At 24.1% G+C, this 25054-nt stretch overlaps 9 protein-coding genes across 14 annotated transcripts; 6 read left to right on the top strand and 3 right to left on the bottom strand.

The window, feature by feature from the left end:
• Nucleotides 1–764: 764 nt before the first annotated feature.
• Nucleotides 765–5363, top strand: LOC102679334 (E3 ubiquitin-protein ligase Topors-like). Its single transcript, XM_006618369.2, has 7 exons — nucleotides 765–938; nucleotides 1577–2006; nucleotides 2091–2324; nucleotides 2416–2687; nucleotides 2762–2920; nucleotides 3007–3220; nucleotides 3352–5363. The coding sequence occupies exons 2-7, from the start codon at nucleotides 1618–1620 to the stop codon at nucleotides 4397–4399; spliced, it is 2316 nt and encodes a 771-aa protein (XP_006618432.1). The 5' UTR covers nucleotides 765–938; nucleotides 1577–1617; the 3' UTR covers nucleotides 4400–5363.
• Nucleotides 5364–5436: 73 nt separating this feature from the next.
• Nucleotides 5437–6944, bottom strand: LOC102679458 (probable dimethyladenosine transferase). Its single transcript, XM_006618370.2, has 5 exons — nucleotides 6692–6944; nucleotides 6262–6628; nucleotides 5772–6117; nucleotides 5584–5690; nucleotides 5437–5498 (listed from the first exon to the last, which is right to left on the bottom strand). The coding sequence occupies exons 1-5, from the start codon at nucleotides 6747–6749 to the stop codon at nucleotides 5456–5458; spliced, it is 921 nt and encodes a 306-aa protein (XP_006618433.1). The 5' UTR covers nucleotides 6750–6944; the 3' UTR covers nucleotides 5437–5455.
• Nucleotides 6945–7703: 759 nt separating this feature from the next.
• Nucleotides 7704–10973, top strand: LOC102679117 (ras association domain-containing protein 8). Of its 3 annotated transcripts, none has more exons than XM_006618368.2 (10): nucleotides 7704–7858; nucleotides 7959–8085; nucleotides 8271–8381; nucleotides 8466–8771; nucleotides 8863–9009; nucleotides 9448–9609; nucleotides 9688–9804; nucleotides 9874–10013; nucleotides 10090–10397; nucleotides 10498–10973. In XM_006618368.2, exons 2-10 carry the CDS (start codon nucleotides 8014–8016, stop codon nucleotides 10596–10598), a joined length of 1464 nt encoding a protein of 487 aa, XP_006618431.1. In that variant the 5' UTR covers nucleotides 7704–7858; nucleotides 7959–8013; the 3' UTR covers nucleotides 10599–10973. The 3 variants fall into 3 exon arrangements, with proteins under 3 accessions (XP_006618431.1, XP_006618430.1, XP_031367639.1); XM_006618367.2 differs by having other exon boundaries at nucleotides 8863–9222; XM_031511779.1 differs by lacking the exon at nucleotides 7704–7858 and having other exon boundaries at nucleotides 7940–8085; nucleotides 8863–9222.
• Nucleotides 10974–11856: 883 nt separating this feature from the next.
• Nucleotides 11857–13641, top strand: LOC102678773 (replication factor C subunit 3). The gene is made up of 6 exons (XM_006618364.2): nucleotides 11857–12006; nucleotides 12105–12196; nucleotides 12357–12494; nucleotides 12563–12728; nucleotides 12817–13135; nucleotides 13211–13641. The coding sequence occupies exons 2-6, from the start codon at nucleotides 12110–12112 to the stop codon at nucleotides 13566–13568; spliced, it is 1068 nt and encodes a 355-aa protein (XP_006618427.1). The 5' UTR covers nucleotides 11857–12006; nucleotides 12105–12109; the 3' UTR covers nucleotides 13569–13641.
• Nucleotides 13564–14797, bottom strand: LOC102678979 (succinate dehydrogenase cytochrome b560 subunit, mitochondrial-like). Its single transcript, XM_006618366.2, has 5 exons — nucleotides 14659–14797; nucleotides 14522–14578; nucleotides 14234–14433; nucleotides 14021–14163; nucleotides 13564–13935 (listed from the first exon to the last, which is right to left on the bottom strand). The coding sequence occupies exons 1-5, from the start codon at nucleotides 14676–14678 to the stop codon at nucleotides 13831–13833; spliced, it is 525 nt and encodes a 174-aa protein (XP_006618429.1). The 5' UTR covers nucleotides 14679–14797; the 3' UTR covers nucleotides 13564–13830.
• Nucleotides 14798–15022: 225 nt separating this feature from the next.
• LOC102678509 (prohibitin-2) lies at nucleotides 15023–17398 on the top strand. The gene is made up of 6 exons (XM_006618362.2): nucleotides 15023–15336; nucleotides 15472–15734; nucleotides 15820–16137; nucleotides 16493–16570; nucleotides 16660–16756; nucleotides 16970–17398. The coding sequence occupies exons 1-6, from the start codon at nucleotides 15228–15230 to the stop codon at nucleotides 17164–17166; spliced, it is 1062 nt and encodes a 353-aa protein (XP_006618425.1). The 5' UTR covers nucleotides 15023–15227; the 3' UTR covers nucleotides 17167–17398.
• On the top strand, nucleotides 16216–20242 carry LOC102678644 (aspartate--tRNA ligase, cytoplasmic). Its single transcript, XM_031511780.1, has 9 exons — nucleotides 16216–16225; nucleotides 18146–18182; nucleotides 18344–18446; nucleotides 18516–18840; nucleotides 18902–19073; nucleotides 19146–19293; nucleotides 19373–19562; nucleotides 19631–19909; nucleotides 19979–20242. Exons 3-9 carry the CDS (start codon nucleotides 18427–18429, stop codon nucleotides 19982–19984), a joined length of 1140 nt encoding a protein of 379 aa, XP_031367640.1. The 5' UTR covers nucleotides 16216–16225; nucleotides 18146–18182; nucleotides 18344–18426; the 3' UTR covers nucleotides 19985–20242.
• A 394-nt stretch (nucleotides 20243–20636) lies between these two features.
• LOC102678359 (snRNA-activating protein complex subunit 1) lies at nucleotides 20637–23646 on the top strand. 3 transcript variants are annotated; one of them, XM_031511775.1, is made up of 7 exons: nucleotides 20637–20962; nucleotides 21101–21398; nucleotides 21486–21820; nucleotides 21942–22102; nucleotides 22597–22767; nucleotides 23336–23508; nucleotides 23626–23646. In XM_031511775.1, exons 1-4 carry the CDS (start codon nucleotides 20820–20822, stop codon nucleotides 22072–22074), a joined length of 909 nt encoding a protein of 302 aa, XP_031367635.1. In that variant the 5' UTR covers nucleotides 20637–20819; the 3' UTR covers nucleotides 22075–22102; nucleotides 22597–22767; nucleotides 23336–23508; nucleotides 23626–23646. The 3 variants fall into 3 exon arrangements, with proteins under 3 accessions (XP_031367635.1, XP_031367636.1, XP_006618424.2); XM_031511776.1 differs by having other exon boundaries at nucleotides 22597–22772; XM_006618361.2 differs by lacking the exon at nucleotides 22597–22767 and having other exon boundaries at nucleotides 21942–22103.
• On the bottom strand, nucleotides 21970–24922 carry LOC102677712. 2 transcript variants are annotated; one of them, XM_031511774.1, is made up of 8 exons: nucleotides 24442–24922; nucleotides 24017–24220; nucleotides 23661–23951; nucleotides 23347–23471; nucleotides 23169–23286; nucleotides 22929–23095; nucleotides 22598–22808; nucleotides 21970–22103 (listed from the first exon to the last, which is right to left on the bottom strand). In XM_031511774.1, the coding sequence occupies exons 2-8, from the start codon at nucleotides 24209–24211 to the stop codon at nucleotides 22098–22100; spliced, it is 1113 nt and encodes a 370-aa protein (XP_031367634.1). In that variant the 5' UTR covers nucleotides 24212–24220; nucleotides 24442–24922; the 3' UTR covers nucleotides 21970–22097. The 2 variants fall into 2 exon arrangements, with proteins under 2 accessions (XP_031367634.1, XP_031367633.1); XM_031511773.1 differs by lacking the exon at nucleotides 21970–22103 and having other exon boundaries at nucleotides 22269–22808.
• Between the last annotated feature and the right edge of the window lie 132 nt (nucleotides 24923–25054).

Genomic DNA, 25054 nt, shown 5'->3' with positions numbered 1-25054 from the left:
CAAAATGGAATTTATAATATATATATATATATATATATATATTATATTTATAATATATATATAGATATATATATATATATATATATGAATTTTATTTTATAATATGATATATAAAATAATATAAATGTATGCATAAGATATATATTATTTTTTTTGTTTGTACATTTTGTTTTTATTATTTTATTATTAAAAATTAATTCAATATATAAGAATATAATAAATATAGTAAAAAATGTTTTCTATAAAAGAATTCTAAATATAATCTTTGATAAGTCGCACTATCACATTTAAAGTATAAATTATATTATAAATTATGAACGTAACAAAAAAGAATACAACAATTTATAAGAAATATATATATATATAACCAAAAATATTTAAAAATAAAAATATGATAAAAAAAATCAGTAAAAATAATATTTATTTATAATTTTATATAATTATGAATAAACTTAAATAAAATATAAAGTATTCTATTTTTCTCATACAATAAATTAACACTAAATTATCTAAAAATATTGAAATATTGGTACTACTGTTAAGATAAGTGATATAATTGAAGCAAATTAACTATCTTCAAATATATTTTTTAGTTGTTTTCATATTATTAAATAAGATAATGAATAGTATCAACAATTAATATTAATAAATTAAAATATTAAAAGTAAAATTCGAATAAATAAATTGATTTTAATTGTAATATATATTTATATATTATCTCCATTGCACTAGGAATTTTCTTTAAGAAGGTATCACTGATGATAATAATAATTCTTACCTTCGGTTAATATCTGTCTCATTCATAGCATTATGCTATACCAGTTTCCGTTTTGCGATCATGGGTTGCTGTAAGAGTACTGTTTCTGAAAGAAGATAGTTTCGTCGAGATATTAATTATTTTTCGTATTAACGCTGATATTCCTTTTTGTTCTTTACAGGTAAGAAATGACATCAAAATAACTATATGATTTATAAAAAAAAATAGTAACATCGATAATCAATAACAAGTTGAATAAAATGGAAACATACCGATTATAAAACAGCTTTATGACGCCTTTTTCTTTTTCATATAGTATTTTTTTTCTTTAAATAAAATTAAGTTTTTAAAAGTTAATCGTATTGATTTTTAGTGAATTTAAAAATCGAAAGGCTTTTATTGTAATATTGTTTTTTGAACATATGAATGAACATTGACGAAAACCTGCGTAATAGAATTTATATTCAATTTAATTGTTTTATTAGCTAATTTATATTCTATAATAAAATTATTTATATAACATCTTAAAAGACTTATTATATTAAATAAATATTTATGAATAATATTAATTAATAATGATAAATTTTAATATTTTTTATAAATATTGTTATATAAAATTTTATAAACTAATAAATATAATTACTAATATTGTATGATAATTTAATTTGAATAATAACAATTGAATAATTTTAATTTATACATTAAACTCATTAAATATTACAAATAGAATTAATATTTTAAACAAATTTATTAATGTTGAACATAATTTATATATATAAAACATATAAGATATAAATGTATCATTATTATGTATTTCAGGATAGTTCCTTTTGATAAATGGACAAACATATTAGTGTATAATGGAAGGTCCATTGGAAATAAAGGATTCTGCTGCAGGTGCAGAAGAACCTATTAAATCAGAAGCACCTGTACAAAATCCAGATAATAGTGATCGTAGTGATGGTGCAGTTTCACCTCCGCCAAATTGTAGCATTTGTTTAGGCAAATTAGTGAATACATCATTTACTGATAGTTGTCTTCATCAATTTTGCTTTACTTGTTTGCTTCAATGGTCTAAAATAAAAACAGAATGTCCATTGTGTAAACAGACATTTAAGTCAATTATACACAATGTTAGATCAGAAGAAGATTATGATCAATATCATGTACCCAGAGAATTGGCTACTTTGGATCTTAATTTTGAATTGGGTCATACTATGGATACTGGCACTCATCGTTTTCATTATAGGTATTATATAACTTAAATTAATTTAATACATTATATTATATATCTAATAATTTTATATATAAGTAATTTTAATTATTATTATAGGACAACTATGACAGGACATCATAGACGTCCACATGAAGTAGTACTTAATCCAGACCAGGTTGCAAGAAGAGAGCAATTACCAAGTATAGTACCACAAGTCTCAATGTTAGAGCGTTTACGCAGACGTGTAAATCCAGCCGATTATCGTCGTAATATTTATAGGCTTGGAATTTGGGCTACTGCATTACCGGATGTGTTTGGTCGCTTTCGTGAATGTAGTGCCGATTATTATCGGTAAAATATTATTTATATAATTTCTATGTAAAAAATAGGAATCATTGTTTATATGTTTCTTATATGAAAAATATTCTTTTCTTATATACAGGAGAGAACCAAGAGAATTAAATCGACTTATACCATGGTTAAATAGAGAGTTGCAAGTATTACTTAATAACAATGCTTCTCATGTTGCATACGTATTAAGAGTCATATTGGATGCTCTTAGTCAATATGATATTAGAAGTCCAGAATTTCGAGATTTAGTACGGCCTCATTTTAGCACATTTACAGATCATTTTGTTCATGAATTGCTTAATTATGCACGAACTAATTTTGATTTAGTTGGTTATGATCAATCTGTGACTTATTTGCCACAAGGTATTTAATTTTATTATTCTTATATTAAAAATTTAATACTTTAATATTTATTAAATTGGTAATATTTATTATAGGCTTATCAAATGAATATGTATCAAGTGTTTTATCACCTGCACCTAGTAGTGCTAGCACTAGTTCTGACGATTCAGATGTTCGAGTTTTAGATGAAGCAATTGATCTTAGAATGAATACAGAAATGCCTAATGTAGGACCACATACAATCAATATGCCTGGTAAATCTTTTACTTAATTTTTCTTGTTAATTATATTATATATTATTTTATGTAGAGTTAGAATTAGAAAATACTGTTTTATTTAGGTCCAAGTACTGTAGGACAGACTTTTCAATTAGAAATTCCATACAATGTACCAAACGTATTAACTATTTCTTCTGATTCTTCTTCATCGGATAATGATTGTGAAGTAATCGGTTATGTGAAACCACGTCATGAAAGAACACCAGAAATCATAGAATTACTTTCATCTGATCCTGAAGAAATAAATATTTCTTATATACCAAATGATAATGCAGAGTAAGTAAAAATTTTATTTTGAAACTCTAGATTTAAATCAAATATATAATTTATATTAATTTACATATATATTACATATATATTACATATATATAATTACATATATATTATTTATATAATTATGTCATTAGAGCTACAGCACCTACTTCGTATGAAGATATTGCTCAACCTAGTACATCTCATAATATTAATAAAAGAGAATTAACATCCTCATCTAATGAAAGTAATTCCGATTCAGATAGTGATTACATTGATACTTTTCGAAGAAGTAGAAAGTATCAAAATCGTACTAGAAAACATACAAAAAGAAGTATAACCAATAAAAGGCGCAATCGATCAATAGAATCGAGAGTTCGTAATCGAACAAGTAGAAATTTATCTAGTTCCGGAGAAAGTGAATCTAGAAAAAAAGGAACCAAAAGAAACACTCAACGAACAACAAAAAGAAGATTAAGTACTAGTAGTGACAGTAGTTCTCATGAAACACAATCAAAACCAATGGATGAAAAAAAATTTGTTTATTACACACCGCAGCATTCCGCAAAAGTTACTGTGCGTGTTCGTAAGGATTTAATTAAAAAAGAAACCCGATACTCGGATGATGAATCATTCAGTAGCAATAGTAGTACTGAATCAGATGATGTTAAAAATGTAAAATCTCATACATTACGAAAGTCGAAAAGGAAATATACTACTAGTTCGAGTGATTTTGATGGCAGAAGTGAGAGAATAATTAAAACAAGGGGTAAAACAAGGCAAATACCAGATAGAAAAGAGTCTCATCGAAAAGAATTAAGATACAAAAATGATCGACAATCTTTATCTAGAAGTAGCAGTGCATCTTCTTATGCATCTCAAAAAGTAATGAGAGATAATTCTAGGCGACGAGAATCCCAACGAGGTTTGAGTGATGATGATAACAATTGGATAACTAGAGATGTTTCAAGAAAAAGTCGTGAATTAAAATCTAAAACGAGAGACGTAACATTAAGTAGTTCAGATTTCGACGAAGATTATAGATCGCATAGTCAATGCAGTAATTATTCAGCTAAGTCGTATACATATAAAAAGAAATCAAAGCATAAGGATAAGCATAAAAGTAAAAAAAGGAAACGATCTAGCAGTAGATCACGTAATTCATCTAATCGATCACGATTAACTCGACGGCATCCTGCTTAAAATTGAAATATGCAACATTAAAACATTCCGATTTAAAAAATTATTTGATTTAAAATAATAAATATGTGCAACTCCTAGAAAATTTGCAAGGGGTTACATAAGATCTCAGGGTAACACCAAATCAAAATCAATGAAAATAATAATGCATTTGTTCATTAATTAGCTTGAATTTAGAAAGATATTACAATTCTAATTGAAATTATTTGATGAAATTTATCATGTGATTACAAATTTATTGTTATTATTATAATTTTTTTTAAACAATCATGTGTGCATAAAATACAACGATAAAGCATGGTGAAGTCATGTTAATTTTAATGATTTATTATCAATATTTCTTTCTAATTATAAGAAAATGAATATAATATTTAGAAACATATTAACATTATATAAAATATTAATAATTATTTCATTTCTTTATTTTTTAAATAAAAATGGCTTCCACATGTGTTGTAAAATATATGGAAATTATGTATAAAATATTAAAGTGTCATAGATTTTATTTATAATTTTATCTATTGTATAAATTAATTACGTAAAAAAGATAACCAAATTCAATCATAATGCTTATTTTAAATTCTGGAATATGAGAAAGAAAACAAAAATTCTATAAATACATGTATACATGAATACATGTATATATATGCACGTATCATTATTACCTTCATTAAGGTACAACAAAATTCATTATATTTCCCTACGATTTTGATTCCCAAAGAATATTTGTAAATATATTTGTATGTTATAAATTAATAATTTAATTAAAATTTTACACAGATATCATTTTTTGTAAAAATATGTAGACTTAGAATAATTGCTATGTGTAAAATTATATATGTTATGTATAAATCATAAAATAATTAGTTTATAAGGAATTATTTTAGTTTTCATTTTTTTTCTTAAGTTATTGTACATTTTGACGTATAATATTATAAAATATGAATATAATACATTTAAAATTAATTAAAAAAAAATTTTTTTCTATCGTATATTTTTCTTAATTTATTTTTTTTATTTTTCTTAATATAAATTTTTTGCATTATTTGCACTTTTGAATTATGTGAAATGCACTCCTTTTGAATTAAATGCATGTAAAAGGCTGAAAGTTTTAATATAAGATTAATCTTATATAATCTTATATAAGTAAATCATAATTATCAAAAGAATTCATAAAATTTGTGTACCTGATAAAATCATCTATATCCATAGTTCTTGCACGTTTATTTTCAGCATCTGCTTTTTGTAAAATATCATTTATCATGTCTTTGATGTTAAATCCTTCTGTAATTATCTGTAAATATCACAAAAAATAATTTTTGTTAATATTAAGACAGGTTTTTTTTTTTAGATATTTGTTACGTTCATACTTAACCTTATTATTCAAACTGCAATGAAGTTTGTAATTTTTTTCTAACATTGTTAAAACTGTAGTTTGTTTGAATGCAGCAGAAAGTGTTTTATTTTTTCTGACAAATGCAATTCGTGTCAAACCATCCCATTCTTGATAATTAATTGGAGGTGGTGGATTACGTGGTTCTATTCTAACTACATTTGATTCTACTTTTGGTGGTGGTCTAAAATTATTTTTTCCTACTTTCATAAGCAAGTCCACACGTGCTAACAATTGAGTATTTATACTTAAACGACAATATAATTTATCACCTGGTTTTGCTACTAAACGTTCAGCAAATTCTCTTTGAAACATAAGTATGGCACATCTGTAGAAAATAATGATAATCAAGTCTGTTTCTTCTTATTTTTTCTATATAATTATTTTATACCATTTGAATATTTTAATTATATTTGTATGAATAAACTATAACATATAATGTATAAACAATTTTTAAATAAAATAAACTTACCTAAACATTGGTCTATGTAAAAGTAATTTAAATACTAAAGGTGATGATATTTGGTATGGTATATTAGCAACACATAAATCAAAAAATGGTAAGTCTGTTTTTAGGACATCACCTATCATAATTTGCAATTTTGATTGATAGATTGTGCCTTGTACACGTTTCTGTAATTCAGCTACCATTCGAGTATCCAATTCACATGCAATTACTTTTTTAGCTTTATCTAATAATTTTATTGTCATATTACCAGTACCTGGACCTATTTCTAATACAACATCTGTTGGTCTAACTGCTGCTTTTTCAACCATACTTTGAATAACAAGTGGATTCTTTAAAATGTGTTGTCCAATATCCGTATTAAATAAAATTCCTATAAATTTTTGGCAAATTAATTTGTTATGCTATAAAAAAATATATAATAAATATTTCATACCTTGTTTTACAACTTCTTTATGAACACGAGTTGTTTTCTGTGAACGTATTTTCGGCATTTTATTTATATAATATTCAAAAGGACTATTTTATTTTAATAGATGTAATCAAAAACGAAGTACAAGATAAAATATTTATATTTACTTTAAAAGAATAAATAATAAAATAAAGATGGAGATAGAATAAAAAATCAGCGCCATCTCTAAAATGCCACAAATGAAACAAAATATAAGTAAGAAGAAGGATAAAGATAGAATAAGAATTAATCATAAGCGCCATGCTTTGAGTGCGAAACAAATTCAAAAATAGGATAAAATAAAATAATTAAAATTTAGTGTTATCTTTTGAGCAAGAGATTGAGAAAGATTTTTAAAAAGACGTAAAAAACTTTTAAGAAATGGCTGATGATTAATTTTTATTATATCTTTTTTTTGTATTATTTATTCTCTTTACTCTATAAATTTTATGAATTTAAAAGATGATATTATTGATTAATTTTACGTCTTTTTATTTAATCTATTAATTAGAAATTTGAACAAATTCTATTCAATTTTCCAATTTTATTCAATTATAGTAGAACAGAATATTTGTTTTATTTTTTATTTATTTAATAATTGAAATTTAATTCCAATTTTAACCATTATTAATGTTATTGATTTCAATTGGTAATATATAAAATGATATTAAGATGACAAAGGAATTCTAGTGCTCTCAAAGTATAGGACAAAAAATATATTAAATATGTTAAATCTATTCTGTATTTTGTCTGTATTATAATTAATTTATTCAGCTTCTTTTTTTAGTAACAAAGCAAAATTGGATTTTGCTTTTGTATTTTAGATTATTGAATGTTTCATATTAATATTTTCTTATTATTTAATATTAAATATTATAAAAAATGTGTAAAAAATTAAAATATATAATAAATAAGTATTTATTTACTAAAGCATATTTAATTACTAGTTACAAAAGATAATTTTTTAATAAGTGGCAAAACTGCTCTAGGGAAAATTAGAGGAAAGTTTATCTATCTTCTATATTAACATGGATGTAAATCTGTCATTTTGATAATTATATGATTAAGGTTATAGACAACGAATTGTCTAATTATTGTAATATTATTTAAACTTTATCAAGCATGAATGTTTGATGAAATTTAAATATAAACGTATGTCAGTAAATATATAATTATTAATTTTCTTATTACAAGAAATATTCATTTAATGTTGTAATTTAAATTAGTTTAAGTAATTTTATAATTTTTTTAGGGATAAAATTTTGCAATGCAAAAGTTTAATCTTGAAATTCTAAATTGGTGACGTTATGGAGTTGAAAGTATGGGTAGAAGGAATACAACGTATTGTATGTGGTGTTACAGAAACTACTACATGTCAGGTTGGTAATGTCTATTTAAATTTAATGTTAATATATATATAATTAATATATTAATATATATTATATATTTAATATAATATCATGATAATATTCTTATAATTTTAAATATTAAATTTTATAATTTATAATTTATAAATTTAATGATTTAATATAATATAATTTATATAGTAAAATTTAATTTTTAGGATGTAGTATATGCTCTAGCCCATGCAACAGGACAAACAGGTAGATTCACTTTAGTAGAAAGATGGAGAACTAATGAACGTCTCTTAGCTCCATATGAAAATCCTTTAAAGGTATATATAATAATATTAATATAAAATAAATAATTAAAGATTCATTATTAAGAATACAGAATAATTTATTGTTTTTTTATTAAGATTTTAGTGAAATGGGGAGAATATTCTTCAGAGGTTCAATTAATATTAAGACGTTCTACTCCGGAAAATAATAAAACTTCTAGCTCATTAGGAACTCGTTTAAACCATGGTACACGTTCAAATGGTATAATGAGTCCTACTACAGAACATATTACAACTAATAATGGACAAGATGATACCAAGAATACTGCAATTCCAAATTCTGAATTTGATGACTTACAAGGATGTCTTGACAGAAATCGTGATATCAGAAAATCATTAACATTTGGAGGACTGCATGGACATGTTATGGAAAATAATACAGAAGTAAATAATGTTTAAATTATGTTTAAATTATTATATATTTTTAACATCATTTTTATACAATGTCTTGTCATATTTTACATATATATTTCAGATTCAAATGGAAAATGTTGCCATAGTTCAACCTACATTGCATTTAAAAAATAAGGAATTAAATATAAAAAAGAATATACAAAAACCAGCTCAGTCGCCTACCCATGCTACTAGCAGTGAAAGTAACACACATTTATCACAAAAGAAAGTGCGTGAAGTTCCCCCATATAGAGATCCTCCAGGTCCAGCTTCACCACCTTTAAGAACTTTACCCCCATACAGAGATCCTCCACCACCTAATTTAAATAGTCCTGGAAGATCACATTTTCAATCTAGTACAAATATTGGAAGTCCTCATGTTCATAAAGAAGATCAACCATCTTCCAGTAATTCTGTCAAACTAAAGAGAAATCTTATTCAGGTTCTATAGATAAATATATTTTTTAAATATAAAATACGTACACATACACGCGCGTGCACGCACACATACACACATATACATAAAATATTTCTTATATTTTTCATATATTATTTCTTATATTATTTTGATAAAGAAAAAGTGGAAAGAAAGAGAAAATTAAATAAATTAATATAAAAATATATTACAATATAATTATCGTTATCAATGTTATTAATATATGTTTAGGAATTTCAAGAAACAAAAGGACAAGCTCAATCTGTAAATCAATTATCTGGTCAAACTCAAAATATGGTTACTGTTGCTTACACTCAACGCTATGTTGAACTTATAAGACTAGTCAATAAACAACGTGATACTATTAATGCCCAACAAGCAGATCTTACTAAAGTATGAAGTTATAAATTCATATACACTTATAAATTTATAAAAAAAAATTTAAAATATATTCCAATATTTATCTTTTAGTTTGATGCTGAAATATTATATTGGGAAACTAAAAATAGAGAACAAATGCATCAGATAGATTTTATTTCTCAAGAAGTAAATCGTATGGAAACTACGGGACGTCTTATTGAAGAACAAGTATATATTTTATATATTTATTATTATTATTAATTAATAAAATTGTAATTACATTTATTGTTTTTATAGTTAAAAGAATTAGCACATGTTGAGGAAGAAAGTGAAATAGTTAGACAACAAGAAAAAACATTAAAATCAGAAATTACATTACTAAGATCAAAACTGGCGAATTGTGAAACAGAATTACTTCAATGTAAAAACAAAATTAGGTAAAAATTTATTAAGTTTAAATATTTTAATGCAATACAATATTGAAATTATTTTTTTTTTTTTTTTGCATTATAGATTAGTTATGGAAGAACTTGCTATAGAACAACATAATATAAGTCGTGAAACAGATGAAAGACAAATAATGGAACGTAAAATTATTACTGAAGTTGAACATCTTCAAAATGAAGTAGAACAAGCTAAACGTTCCGCTGAGTTAGCTTCACAATGTGCAGAAACATTAAAGCTTGAAGTAGTAAGTTTAGAATCTGCAATTGTTGAGAAAAAATTACAAGTAGAACGATTAGTAGCGGATATGAAAGAAGCTAATTTACAAAGTCTTGCTGTTGCTTGTCAAGATGAACAAGTAAAATCATTATTTGAAGGTATTCAAAATTTAAATTAAAATATAATTAAAAATTTATATAATTATATTTATATAATTTTATATAATTATATATTAAATGTTATATATTTATTCCATAGGTGCCCACAAACCCGGTAGTACACGTAAAATGATAGGTTCACCAAGGCAATTGGAGACTGCAGTACCTACAAGCAAAAATCCACATGGTGTTTGGGTATAAATATGTGTTATTCGATATACTTTGCGATATCGATTATAATACTTTTTATTTTTAATATAGTAAGCAATTAAACATTTCATGTAGAATTATATGTGCAATTTGCACATCAAGTAGAAATTTACAACGTAAGTCAATAAGATCTTTTACTTTTGTATTACATGTATACATTAATTGTTTTATTCACTGGCCATATAATTTTCGACAAATTTAATTATAAGTTTAATTAATAGTTTAAATATTATTTGTATATATTTAGCACGAAAAAGAATTGGACAATACATTTATCCAAAGTATTATTATAAATCATGCAACTCACATATTATTTGCATGTTTTTAAGAAAATGTATTTGTAATTTAAGAAAATGTATTTAGAAATTGTTACAAATTTCACGAAATTATTACTTGAGATAAGATTATATATTTTCTATATTATCAAAATAATTCTGTGAATTAAGTGCATTTATATGATGCACTATTTAAAATATTAACATAATATATATGTATTGTGTATCTTGTACATATCGTTGAAAATATGTGATAATGAAGTCTGAAAAATTCTATTCTATCTTCTGTTAATTTACATTAACTATATTTCTAAATATTTAAAAAATTATTTTTTTTTTTAAATTTCAGTCCAAAATCAAATTCATTGCATTTCATTTAACAAATTTAACTTTATATAAAATTTGTTTAACTTGCATTTATTTTATATTTAAGTTTGCTTTGATTTATATCATAATAATTTTTGTTATTTTATGTTTATTGTTAATGCATATTCATTAAAATAACATTTTCACACTGCCATTATTAGTAATTATCTTTTAAATGTAATGTATAAGTATATAATATATTATATTTCATATGTAATTTCATTTTTAAAAACTTATAATCTTGTAATTTTATTGTCGATAATATTGATTTGTTTTTTTTTATAATGTTTACCAAAGTGTGTTAATTTTTTATTAAGAATAAACATATATTGTACAATAAAATATAAAAATAAAAATTAAAATTAAAATAAATTAAAATTAAAATATGAAATATATTTATTTATTTAATTGATATATTATATATATTTTACAAATATAAATATAAATACATATTTATAAAATTTTAAAAAATACAATATAAATATAATAAAAAAAAATATTTTTTATATCATGAATAATATATGATATCATGAATAATATATGAATAATATAATCCTTCCAAATAAGATCGAAATCAAATTTTATAAAATGATTATGAGATCTATTAAATACTTTATCTATGATTGATGAGATTATAATTTCGCGCGTTTTTGAATTCCGTATCTTAGAAAACAAATACTACTACTCTTAATTTATATATAACTGTAAATACATAGATAAATAAAAGAAAACATTATTAAATAAGTTCAATATTCGAAGTATGATTATAATTTATTATAACGTGATATTTAAATAATTTATTAAATTATAAATTTAATAGAGATTTAAATAACACTTATTTTATGCATTTTTCAAGCAAATATGAGTCTTTGGGTGGATAAATATCGTCCAACAACACTCGGAAAATTGGATTATCATAAAGAACAAGCAAGTTATTTAAAAAACATGGTAATCATGACTTAGAATATATATAATTTAAAAGATAGGTTATGCCAAAATTATATGATTATTTTTTTCATTCCTTATTAAATATAATTATTTTTTTCATTCCTTAAATATAAATATAAATTTATTTCTATTCATAAATAAACTTATTTTATAATTTTAGATACAAAAAGGAGATTTTCCACATTTATTAGTTTATGGACCATCAGGAGCAGGAAAAAAGACTCGTATAATGTGTATTATAAAAGAATTATATGGAAGTGGAACTGAGAGATTAAGAATGGAAACAATGACATTTGAAGTATAAAAATATTTTTATTATGTATAAAAATAATTTCCATAAAAAAATAAATTTATTATTGATTTCAGACGCCTTCTAAGAAAAAATTAGAAATTTCAACAATAAGTAGCAACTATCATATTGAAGTAAATCCAAGTGATGTTGGCATATATGATAGAGTTGTAGTGATGGATTTAGTAAAAACAACAGCTCAAACACATCAGATAGATCCAAATGGCCAAAAAGAATTTAAAGGTAAATTTTTTAATTTTAATAATTATTAATTATTTAATTTTATATATTTCCTAATAACTTATTATAATATTATAATATAATTTATTAGTGGTATTACTCACAAATGTGGATCAGTTGACAAAAGATGCACAACATGCTCTTCGAAGAACTATGGAGAAATATGTTGCTACATGTAGATTAATACTTTGTGCAAATTCAACATCTCGTGTATTGCCAGCCATTAGATCACGATGTTTAGGAATTAGAGTTCCAGCGCCATCAATAAAAAATATAAAAGATATTTTGCATACAATTTGTAAACGCGAAGGTTTAACATTACCAGATGAACTAGCTACAAGATTGGCAGAAACTAGTGGTAGAAATCTTAGACGAGCTATATTAATGCTTGAAGCTTGTAAAGTTGAACAGTAAGAACATTAAAAGATTGATATTCTTATATAAATCTAATTATAATAATTTAAATATTAATTTTTCATTTTTAGATATCCATTTACTGCAGATCAGAATATTACAGAACCAGACTGGCAAGTATATATTCGTAATACAGCAAATATGATGGTCAGTGAACAAAGTCCAAAGAAACTTCTTGCAATAAGGGACAGACTTTATGAATTATTAACTCATGCAATACCATGTGATTTGATATTTAAAGGTCTTTTACAAGAATGTATAAAAAATTGTGATCTTCAGCTAAAAATTGAAATTGCAACAGTTGCAGCAGAATATGAACATAGAATGCACAAAGGGTCAAAACCAATTTTTCATTTAGAAGCATTTGTTGCGCGATTTATGGCAATTTATAAAAAATTTATTGATTCATCTCTTGAAGGTTTTGTATGATATATTTATTAACATATTCGCATATATTTAAATATGCATATATTAAAATATAAATATAATTGTTAAATAAATTTTTAAATTTGTTTACATTACTATTAAAAATTAATTATTAATAATATCTATTAATTACTAATAGCATCTAGTTCTGTTTTTGTTATAAATTTAATATAATTTGCGCAAAGTACAAGATAAATTATTATTGATCTAATAATACAATTAATTTTTGATAGAAGTTATATCAACATAATATAATTATCTAAATTTATATAGCAGCAAGAGCAATAGCAGAAAGTGCTGATAGTGCAATCACTGCATAACCAGTACTATACACTTCCTTAATTGTGAGGAACATTCCCAAATCCCAAGCCTGCAAATTTTAACAATAAAAAGAAACTTTAGTTAAAAATATATATTTTTTTCTAATAAATAGAAATAATTTCTATAAAAGTTACCAAATGACGCAATCCATTAAATATATGATATGTAGCAGGTAAAGCAAGTAAAGTTTTTCCTACGAAAAGAACAGGAGCAGATAAACCTAATTCTGTGATTATTTCTATGAGACAAGGAATACCTCCTGGGATGAGTAATGTTCCTATAATGACAATAAAAATTATTAAATTTATTTTTTCTTTATTTTATGTAAAGATAAATAATAATCTTACCTATACCAAATAACATAGCATAACTTGATAATATCATGCCTGTTGTACGATGTGTAATTGAAAGAAATGCTGTTAATTGAATTTGGTAAATAGTCAAATGTGGTGACAAAGGTCTCTTGAGGCGCATATTCTTTTCATCATGAGTTTCACAAATTGTAGTTTCTTTAAATAAAGGTTTCGAGACAGCGATATTTCGTGAACTAAGAAATTATTTTAATTTAATTTATAATAAGTCGGCATAAATAACATTCAAATAAAATGAAGGTTACGCATTATATAATAAATTACCTGCAAGTGTAAAAATTCCGAAAAGTACAAGGATCAATGCTTCTTCGAGAAAGCAATCTAAATAAAGTCAATTTTTAATATTAATATTATCAGTTAAAATAAAATATGATAAAAAACATTAAATAATACTTTATTACCTCATATAACACAGCGCCATGTTTTTGTGACTATATTGTAATTTTAAATAAACATATTATAGATATCTTAAAATATCTTTTTATAATATTTTTTTTTATTACTTTATTTTGACGAAATTATGGAATAATTCGATCAAATGAAAATTAAGATTATTTCGAATTAAAAATATATAACTTGTATATGATTTTTACATTTCTATTACTTTTATTTTTTATTGTTAAATGTTTCTAATAAGAAAAGAGATTAAAAGAATAAGAAGCGAATTTATTTCTTTTAAATTTTTATTATAATAAATAAAAACATTTTTCAAATCATCGTTATTTGAAAATAAGTCTTTAATTAAAATAAATTATATATAGCATAGCCATCTTATAGTTTCTTATACTTCCTCTTATACTTCCGTAGTAACGTTCTTCGTTGTGACTATTTAATTCTTTACCGGTTCATGCCTTCTGTTTTACGAAGCTTCTTATTACATTTTTGACTTGAAAAATAATATTTATTAAAAATTATTAAATCAGAAAAAGATATATAAATATAATTATAGTAAAAAATATTATAAACTGAAATGAATGAATTTAAATTGCCTAAAGCTCCTAATGGAGTATCTGTTGCTGCTACATGCCTTGCAGCGGTCGGCGTAACGGGTTATGGCGTTTGGAAATCTATGTACACAGGTTTGATCTACATATTTCTATTAGATTGATATTTATTACAAATAAATATATATATTATTATAAGTATAAATAGATTAATACAAATTAATAATTTAGAATAGAAATTTTTTTTCATTAATTTTATAATTGTTTTAGTGGAAGCTGGTCATAGAGCAATTATATTCTCACGTTTAGGAGGAATTCAACAAGATATTTTAACTGAAGGTCTTCATTTTCGTATTCCATGGTTTCATTGGCCAATTATTTATGATATTAGAAGTAGGCCTAGAAAATTATCTTCACCTACAGGATCCAAAGATTTACAAATGGTCAATATTTCTCTTCGTGTGCTTTCTCGTCCTGATGCACAAAGTTTACCTACAATGTATCGTCAGTTAGGTCTTGATTATGATGAAAAGGTTAAATAAAATTTTATTATATTTTTAATATTAAAATTTCAATTTAAAAATTTACTATTGCTATAAAAATATGATTATTTTTTAGGTTTTACCAAGCATTTGTAATGAAGTACTAAAATCAGTTGTTGCAAAGTTTAATGCATCTCAACTAATTACACAAAGGCAGCAGGTGTCAAATTTAGTAAGAAAAGAATTAACTGAACGTGCTAGAGATTTCAACATTGTTTTAGATGATGTATCAATAACTGAATTAAGTTTTGGTAAAGAATATACTGCTGCTGTAGAATCCAAACAAGTTGCTCAACAAGAGGCACAAAGAGCAGCATTCTTTGTAGAAAAAGCAAAACAAGAAAAACAACAAAAAATTGTTCAAGCAGAGGGTGAAGCAGAAGCTGCTAAAATGATATCCTTTAAAAAAATAAAATAATATAATAAAAATAATATAATATATAATATATAATAAAGAATATATATGGTATCCCAAAAATGTTGGAACATTTGATTCTTAAGGTAATTTGAAGCAATATTTTCTTTTATAAAAACTTTCATTAAGACTAATAAGTTATTAACAAAAAACATTAACTAATCATAGAGTACATAGACTAATAGAACCATGATAGTAGCTTTGATAGGCTTGCCATTGATTGGCATACAAATATTTCAGATTCAATATTTTTGGGAATATATATATATATAATATATACATATCTATAATTTTTTTATTATTTTTTAAACAAATATCCTTAACTTCTGTGTACCTTGGCTTAGCTCTTAGTCAAAATCCAGGTTACTTAAAATTACGAAAAATTCGTGCAGCACAAAATATTTCTCGTACGGTAATTACAAAAAAAATTTTATTTCTTATAATAAATTATCATAGAATTATACAATGAGTTTTTTTTTTTTTTTTTTTTTTTTTTTTTAGATTGCAAACTCTCCAAATCGTTTATATCTTAGCGGGAATGGTTTGATGTTAAATATTCAAGATCCATCATTTGATGATTCCTCAGATAAACTAAAAAGTAAGAAATAAAAACAGCATAAAATTTTTCATACTAATTATATGGTGTAAAGTAATTTTCAAAATATTATATATGTAGATACCAAAAAAGATTGTTAATAAGAATCATTAGATGATTGTAGATATAAAAATATTGCAGCTAGTCTTGTTATTGTTTTTATGTCCTCTGGTAAGATGATGCTCGCTCGCAAATCTCGAGCTCCTGTTTTTTCAGGTGATAAAAGGATGATGAGCTGGGAAAACTGGAATGATACAATGCAAAGCGCGGTGAAACATTTAACGTCTGAGCAACAAACAACAGTGAAAATCAATGAAAAACCCTTAATTAAATCTTCTGTACCCTCTTCAGAAGAACAAATATCTATTCTATTGGATTCTGCAGATGATGGAGCAAAGATGATTGTTTCTTGAACTCAAATTTAAATTTAATTTTATATTTCGGAAGAGATTTTGCGATGCGAGCTCATCTCCTATCTATATCTAATATATTCCTTACCCTTAAATCTTATTACTGTCATCAATAGATAAAATTTTTTTTATGTTATATTAAGGGAATTCGTGAAGATATCTTAATAATTTTTTAATAATACATTATTACAAATTATCGATATAATTATCGAAATAAAGTTTAATTTACAGTTTATTCCTTTATCCTTATTTTATTCTTCTTTTATCTTTAAATAAAATTCAAATTTATGATATTCATAAGATTATTTATAATAAAATTTTTATAATATAAAAATTTGTGTAAATGAACTATATTTTAATGTGTAATATATCCTCTTTTTTTTTTTAATTAATAAAAAGAGTAGATTAATTTCAGAAAAATCAATAAAGAAGTTATTAAAAAAATAAATAGATTAATTTCAGAAAGATTAATAACAGGAGTAGATTATTTCAGAATATACTTGAAAATTGTGAATTGTACTTCCGGCAAATTTTTAGATAAATTATAATATAGATAACCTCTATTCATATACGATAAGAAGAGCATTGTCAGCAATTACATAGATACAATTTTCAAGTTTGAATAAATCAAAAGGTGTGTATTTTCAAAATTTTTTTAAGTTATTATCTTTATTTTTATATTTTTATATTTATTAAATAATCATTTTTTTATATTTATGTATTTTTTTCTTTATCTAATAATTTATAATAAATTTAAATTTTATTAAAGTAATATTATTGCATCATTTTTGTAGATGAAGGAAGAAAAATCTATTAATTCAACTACAGGAAGGTAAATGAATTAATTTTTTAAATTACATATCATTATAAAATTATATTTATATTTTATTATATTATTTTTAAGTGATGAACTTTCTAAAAAAGCTCTTAAAAAACAACAAAAAGAAATAGAAAAAGCAATAAAAAAAGCTGAACGTAAAANTGGTTAAGAGGACGTTTACATACAAGTCGTGCTAAAGGTATATTATTTAAAAATAAAATTACATATATATATATATGATATTTATTATTATATATTTTTTATATTATACATTTTTTTATATAAATATATATTATTATATATTTTTATATTTTACATTTTCTTTATATATTTATTTCTATATTTATATGTTTTTAATAGGTAAACAATGTTTTATTGTTTTAAGACAGCAATCTTATACAATACAAGGTTTAGCAGCAGTTAATAATAAAGTTAGCAAACAAATGATTAAGTTTATATCTAAGTAAGTGACATAATCTATTAGTAAACTTATATTTTTTATATTTCACAATTTCACAATATTGTTTTTTAGTATTACTAAAGAATCTATTGTGGATATTGAAGCAATTGTAAAATGTGTTTCTTCTCAAATTGAGTCATGTACTCAAAAAGATGTAGAAATTCATATTGAAAAAGCTTTTGTAATAAGTATTGCGAAACCACAATTACCTTTACAAATTGAAGATGCCTCAAGACCAATAAAAGAAGAAGTTGATGACAATATTTTGAATATAAAAGTGAATCAAGATACGAGATTGGATAATAGAGTTCTAGACCTTAGAACTCCAGCAAATCAAGCTATATATCGGGTGGAAGCAGCTATTTGTAAATTATTTAGAGATATACTTACAAGTAAAGTAAGTTATTAATAAAATTATAATTGTAATGCAGAAATTTATTTATAAATTTTATTTATAGGGATTTGTTGAAATTCATACACCGAAAATAATATCTGCAGCAAGTGAAGGTGGTGCAAATGTATTTACAGTATCATATTTTAAAGGAAATGCTTATTTAGCACAATCTCCACAACTTTATAAACAAATGGCAATAGCAGCTGATTTTGATAAAGTTTTTACTGTAGGAGCAGGTGATTTTCAATTTCAGAAATATAATTTAAATTTAATTTTTTAAAAACATTTTATTACATATAATTATATAGTTTTTAGAGCTGAAGATTCTAATACACATAGACATTTAACAGAATTCGTCGGTCTTGATTTAGAAATGGCATTTAAATATCATTATCATGAAGTAGTTGAGACTATTGGACAGTTATTTGTAGAAATGTTTAAAGGTCTTCGTAACAAGTTGGTAAAAATTATTAATAAATATAAAAGATATCTTTTCTAATATATATAATATTAATTTTATGAAATTTAACTTCAGTTATGCTGCTGAAATCGAGGCTGTACGTCAACAATATAATGTGGAACCATTTAAATTTTTAGATCCACCTTTAAAATTAGAATATAGTGATGCTATTGAATTATTAGCGGAAGCTGGCATAACTTTGGGTGAAGAAGATGATCTTTCTACATCAGATGAAAAATTATTAGGAAAACTTGTTAAAGCAAAAGTAGGTTTTTTTTTGAAGATATTTACAAATTTAAATTTATTTTTTACTCTTTTATTTCTTTTATTTAGTATGATACAGATTTTTACATCTTGGATAAGTATCCATTGGCAGTAAGGCCGTTTTATACAATGCCAGATCCAAATAATCCTGTAAGTTCATTCAACTATCGCAACTTGTCGCAATATTATGTTAAATATACGTACATAATATATGTACATTATATGCTTTATTGCAGAAATTATCAAATTCTTACGATATGTTTATGCGTGGCGAAGAAATTATTTCTGGTGCACAACGTATTCATGATCCTGAACTTCTTACAGAACGTGCAAAATATCACGGAATTGGTAATTATATTTCAGATTTTTACATTTATAATTTATAATAAAGTATATAAATATTTTTTTAAATTATAGACTTAGAAAAAATAAAATCGTATATTGATGCATTCAAGTATGGTTGTCCTCCTCATGCTGGTGGTGGAATTGGAATGGAACGTGTTGTTATGTTATATCTTGGTTTAGACAATATAAGAAAAGTTTCAATGTTTCCTCGGGATCCTAAACGCATTACGCCATAGAATTTCAACTTCAAATAATATGTGCAGTGATAATATATTTATTAAATTTTTAATTACTTTATTGCTGAGAAAAATTAATAAATGGATATTTTGAATGTTTCTAATTATTTATATATTCATAAATACATATATATATATAATAAAGAAAATAAACGATCTTAAAATAGTAAATTAATTGTATTTTATTAATTTATTATATTATTATTTTATAATTTATTAAATTAATTAATGTTAATTGTATTAATTAATGATATTTGAAAGTACATGCAATATTTTACGTTTTTTGATATTAAAATAATTCCGGATTAAAATAATGATGAGATTCTAAATTTTTATAAATTGTTAAAATATGAATTATTTTAGATTAATTATTACTGACATTTAATTAATTTTATAATTTTGTTATATTATTAAATGTATTAGAAATTATTTTCACTTTACATCATTTTAAGTAAACCGCCTTTCAATATAAATTTTATTCATAGATTTCATTCATAGATGTCGTAACACGTCATATAGAATGTGAATTATGTCAACGAAGTGCTTAAATATAAACTTAATAAAAAAATTTTTAATTTCAATAATTTTATGTTAAAGAAGACTAAAATAATAATTTATATTTTTAAAAAATTCATTAGTGCTGTGATTAATATATTAAGAGGTATCAAGATCTAAAAATGACAACAAGTAAATCATTGATTTTAAGCGGCTTCAAAGAAGATTGTGAACAATTAATTGCTCGTTTTGAGAAGGCAGATGACATTAGATTTCAAACTTTTTGTGAAATTTGGAAAACGATGAGATTTTCACTGGTGTTTACGTAAGTTAAAATAAAGTTTTATTAAATTTAATTATAGTTTTTTTTACTATAATAGATATTTATAAAATTTGAAAAAATATAATTATTCAAATAAATGATGAATTTAAAATGTAATTTTTACTTTTTTTACATTTTCAGAGGTCGTCCAACTTTTTTAGAATTATTAGAATTCTGTGAAGAAACACTGAATATATGTAAACAATTTCTTCTTTTACCTCCTCGATTTAAAGAACGTATTGGAGGATTATATCTTTTATATGGAATATATTATAAAATGCCAGTAGATCAGTTTAAGATTAGAGTTAAATTAGATGATTGGCAAAATATTATGGAACTTCATGCAGAAATAAAAGAAGCAGAACACTTAGATGCTAATTATATATTATGTAAATTAATTGTAGATAATGCATTTCACTTTTGTATTTTTGATTCAGAGGTATATATAATGAAAACTTTTTAATTTTAATAAATAATATGTATTATATTATATATAAATGAAAATATTATATATAATTTATTCCAGTTTGGATTGGAAAAACAATATCGTGTAAAGAATGCACAATGTTTTAATCCATATTCTGTATTACCAATATTAAAAGATTTAACTGACAAGCATCAAATGTTATCAAAAATAAATGAAATTAGTAAAGTTTATGAAGAAAATAAACAATTATTAAAATTAAAAAATGATTCAGGTACTAGTCTAAATTTATTCAATTCAAATATAGCTGAAGAAATTATTAATGATATTCAAAAATTTGAAGAACAAAAGAGAAATCAACAAATAAAAAGTATGTTTGATTCTGAAAAAGCATGTACTTCTTCTACTTCAAAAGGAACACATAAAAAAACCCAATTGTATGTAAATTTATGTAATTATAATATATTTATAATATTTGTTTTTTATATTGTTGTTTTTTTAAATTATATCATATATCGTTATTTTTAAATTGTATTATATTATGCTTTAATATTTTAGAAAAGGAACTTCCAAACGTAAAATGCGGCCATTAATTGATTATGATTTTCAAATAGAATCAAATGAATCTGATGAAGATGAAGTATTTGAACTTGATGATTATGATTCTAATTCATCTGAAGATTTTGATTAATAACAAAAACAAAAATATACATATTATCTGTAAGTGTATTATAACAACAAATTTTATAATAGATAAATTATATGTATATCTATAATAAGTAAATAATATTTCTTAAATTGTCTTTTATTGGAAATTGTACAAAATAAGTATAAGGAACAAGTGAGTGGAAATATTAATCATTTTAAATTTAAAGAAAACTTTCGTAGAATACATTGTACTCTATCTTATTGTAGCTATGTTTTTCACATGCTTTAAGTGAAGACAATTCAATTAAATGACTAAACATCTTTAAAATGGAATTAAATTTCTAAACTTAAAAACTGAGTAAAATGTATTATAGATTTCGTGAATAAGTTACTTTATCAGAGACTAATTTTCAAAGATGTAACTTTTCATTTTTATGTAGCTTTATGTATATTTACGGCATTAAAATTAAATCTATATACTGAATAAGTCTTATTATTGCCGCCAATAAACATTTATAAAGCTTACGGTAATAAGTTCATGTTAAATTTTCTTAATAAACTTTCAATTGATTGTTGTCGTCGAATCCAGCACTATGACCCGCGTTTCGTACAATAAAACTAGTTCCGTCATAATGCATGCGTCGTTCACCGCGTCGCACAAAAAGATGAGATGTTTGACCAAGAGATGCAGTACAATGTAAAAATGGAGTCGTTAACGAAGCTGTACCATTACTAGGTGATGTTCGTAATTGATATTTGTTACTATTTCGAGCAATCCTAATAAAAAAATAATTCATATTCTTATTGATTAATATAATTAAATATTTTTTATATTATTTTATATTATTTATATTATTTTTTATATTTTATATTATTTATTCTTATGAATAAAATTACCTGACAAGACCATCAGGTGTTTGCGAAACTCTAACATTATTAATGATCCAATTTTCTACACCTTCATTAGTTAACCAGTATTGAGCGGCACCTAAAGCTGCCGTAGCTTCTTGCAAACATGCTGGACCGTGCCGGGAACGAGAGTAAAAAACACTAAGAGAAAAGTCCTAAAAGTTAAAGAGCAAAACAATATTTTAGTATAATTATTTTTGATTTACAAAAAATTTCTATTTTTCATACCTGACTCATATCTGAAAATGAATCCGTAGTTGTTCTTGTTCCCGCCGTATCAACTAAATAAACTAGAGCACATTGTTCTGAAGTAAAGCTCACTCCTTTATACCACATCTTTGCGTATCTGATGAAGGATAATATTACTTGTTAATGATACTTTAATGATGATACAGATACCACTGACTTGTTATTGCCGTGGGCATCATGGGCCAGGATTTCAACTCGTGATCCATATTGATATATTCTTCCGTTTGGATGGAGTAATGCTGCAGCTGCTCCAGAACCGCTCAACGATAGTACAATGTTATTCTACGCTGACGATAAATGCAATTCAGATAATAATCATGTAAGTATTAGAAATTATTTACCATTTGTATTGTTGTATTATTATGAATTTATATATTATGCTGTTTTTAAAAAGCAAAGACATTTTAATCATGGTATTAAAATTTATTTGAAACAGGAATCTTGTTATAAAATAGAAAAAAAAGAAGATACCTTAAAATTAATTACTCTAACTGCTCGATCGATCGTCATATCAACCCGAATTCTGTTGTGAAGTCTCAATGAAATTGTACCATGTGGTGTAGTTACAATAGCGGCATCAGTATCATGTTCTCTCCAGTTTTCTGCGTAGATGCATGTTTCTTCATAGTATGGTGCAATAGTTTTAGAATTTCGTGGTTGTCGCCACAATGCTGTTGAATTAGAAAATGCTGTTGCACCGGCTAATCCACCCCATTGTTCCGATGGCGGTGCTTCAAAGTATTTGGGAAATTCACTGTATCGCTAAAGGAAAGAATGAATTACTTTCAACTATGACAAGTGGTAATTGTACTAATTAGGTAAAGTACCTGGAAATTAGTTTCATCTGTTTGTGCGTGATAACTGTGCGCTGTATAAAGAGATCTCGGTCGCATCGGTGCTGTTGAGGTATTTTGACTTTGAATTGCTGGTATGGAACATGGTTGTTGATTTACCGCTTGTGTTCCTGTTTGAACGTTACATTTTTGGATCTCCTTCCGATATTCGCCGCAAGGAGTTGTCATTGCTTTTGCCTTTAATTAATATTATATGATAAAAATTATTAAAAAAAATTTATTAATTAATTAATAATAAAAAAAAAATATAGAGATTCTTCAATTTCATTAATTTTGATAAAATGATTTTTAATTTTAAAAATAAATTTTTTAATATTTTTTAGAAAGAAAAATGAAATTTAATGAAAAAGATAATTAAAATCAAAAATTAAAAAATGATCTTAGAATCTAAAAAAAACCTTGGAATTGGCTGTAGCGTTTTTTGTCTTCTTGCGACGCGATTTCCGGGGTTTCGACACCGCCGTTTGACTACCCTCGTTTATGCGATCCACGGCTGAAGCGGTTTTCGTATCTGCAGGTCCAGGTCCTTTTTGTGAAATCACGTCTTCGACGTTTCTGATATTTTTTGACTTCACTAAGATGCTTACATATGTAACTTTAATCTTAGATGTTCTTATACAGCGATTAAGAAATTTCGGATCGCGATGAGGGAAATCAATCCTTGTAGATACCTATAAAAACTTGTTCAAAGGATAACACGGTTGAAAGATATTTTGGTAAAACAAATGAATATTTTGGTTGATTATATCGTTGCCTTGACAATAAAAAATGACAAGAGATTCAGTAGAAAAATTTCGATAAAATAAGTATAGGCAAGTTTTTTGAAGTTCGAATGGAATGATTTATTTAACATTTATCATATCTTTGTATTAATGTATTTTTTGTTTCACATATATGTCAATATAATAATACATTGTAATAAAAAAATTATAGAATTAAAATTTTTCGATCGGCACTTATTTTGAAATGAATAATTCATTTAACACAAATTTTTCTTTCTTTTATTCTTTA

The sequence above is a fragment of the Apis dorsata genome, unplaced genomic scaffold, assembly GCF_000469605.1.
Source record: "Apis dorsata unplaced genomic scaffold, Apis dorsata 1.3 scaffold_348, whole genome shotgun sequence".
In the NCBI taxonomy this organism is placed as follows: Eukaryota; Metazoa; Arthropoda; class Insecta; order Hymenoptera; family Apidae; genus Apis; species Apis dorsata.
Note: the sequence above shows the minus strand (reverse complement) of the source record. Positions and strands in the feature narration are given on the sequence as shown.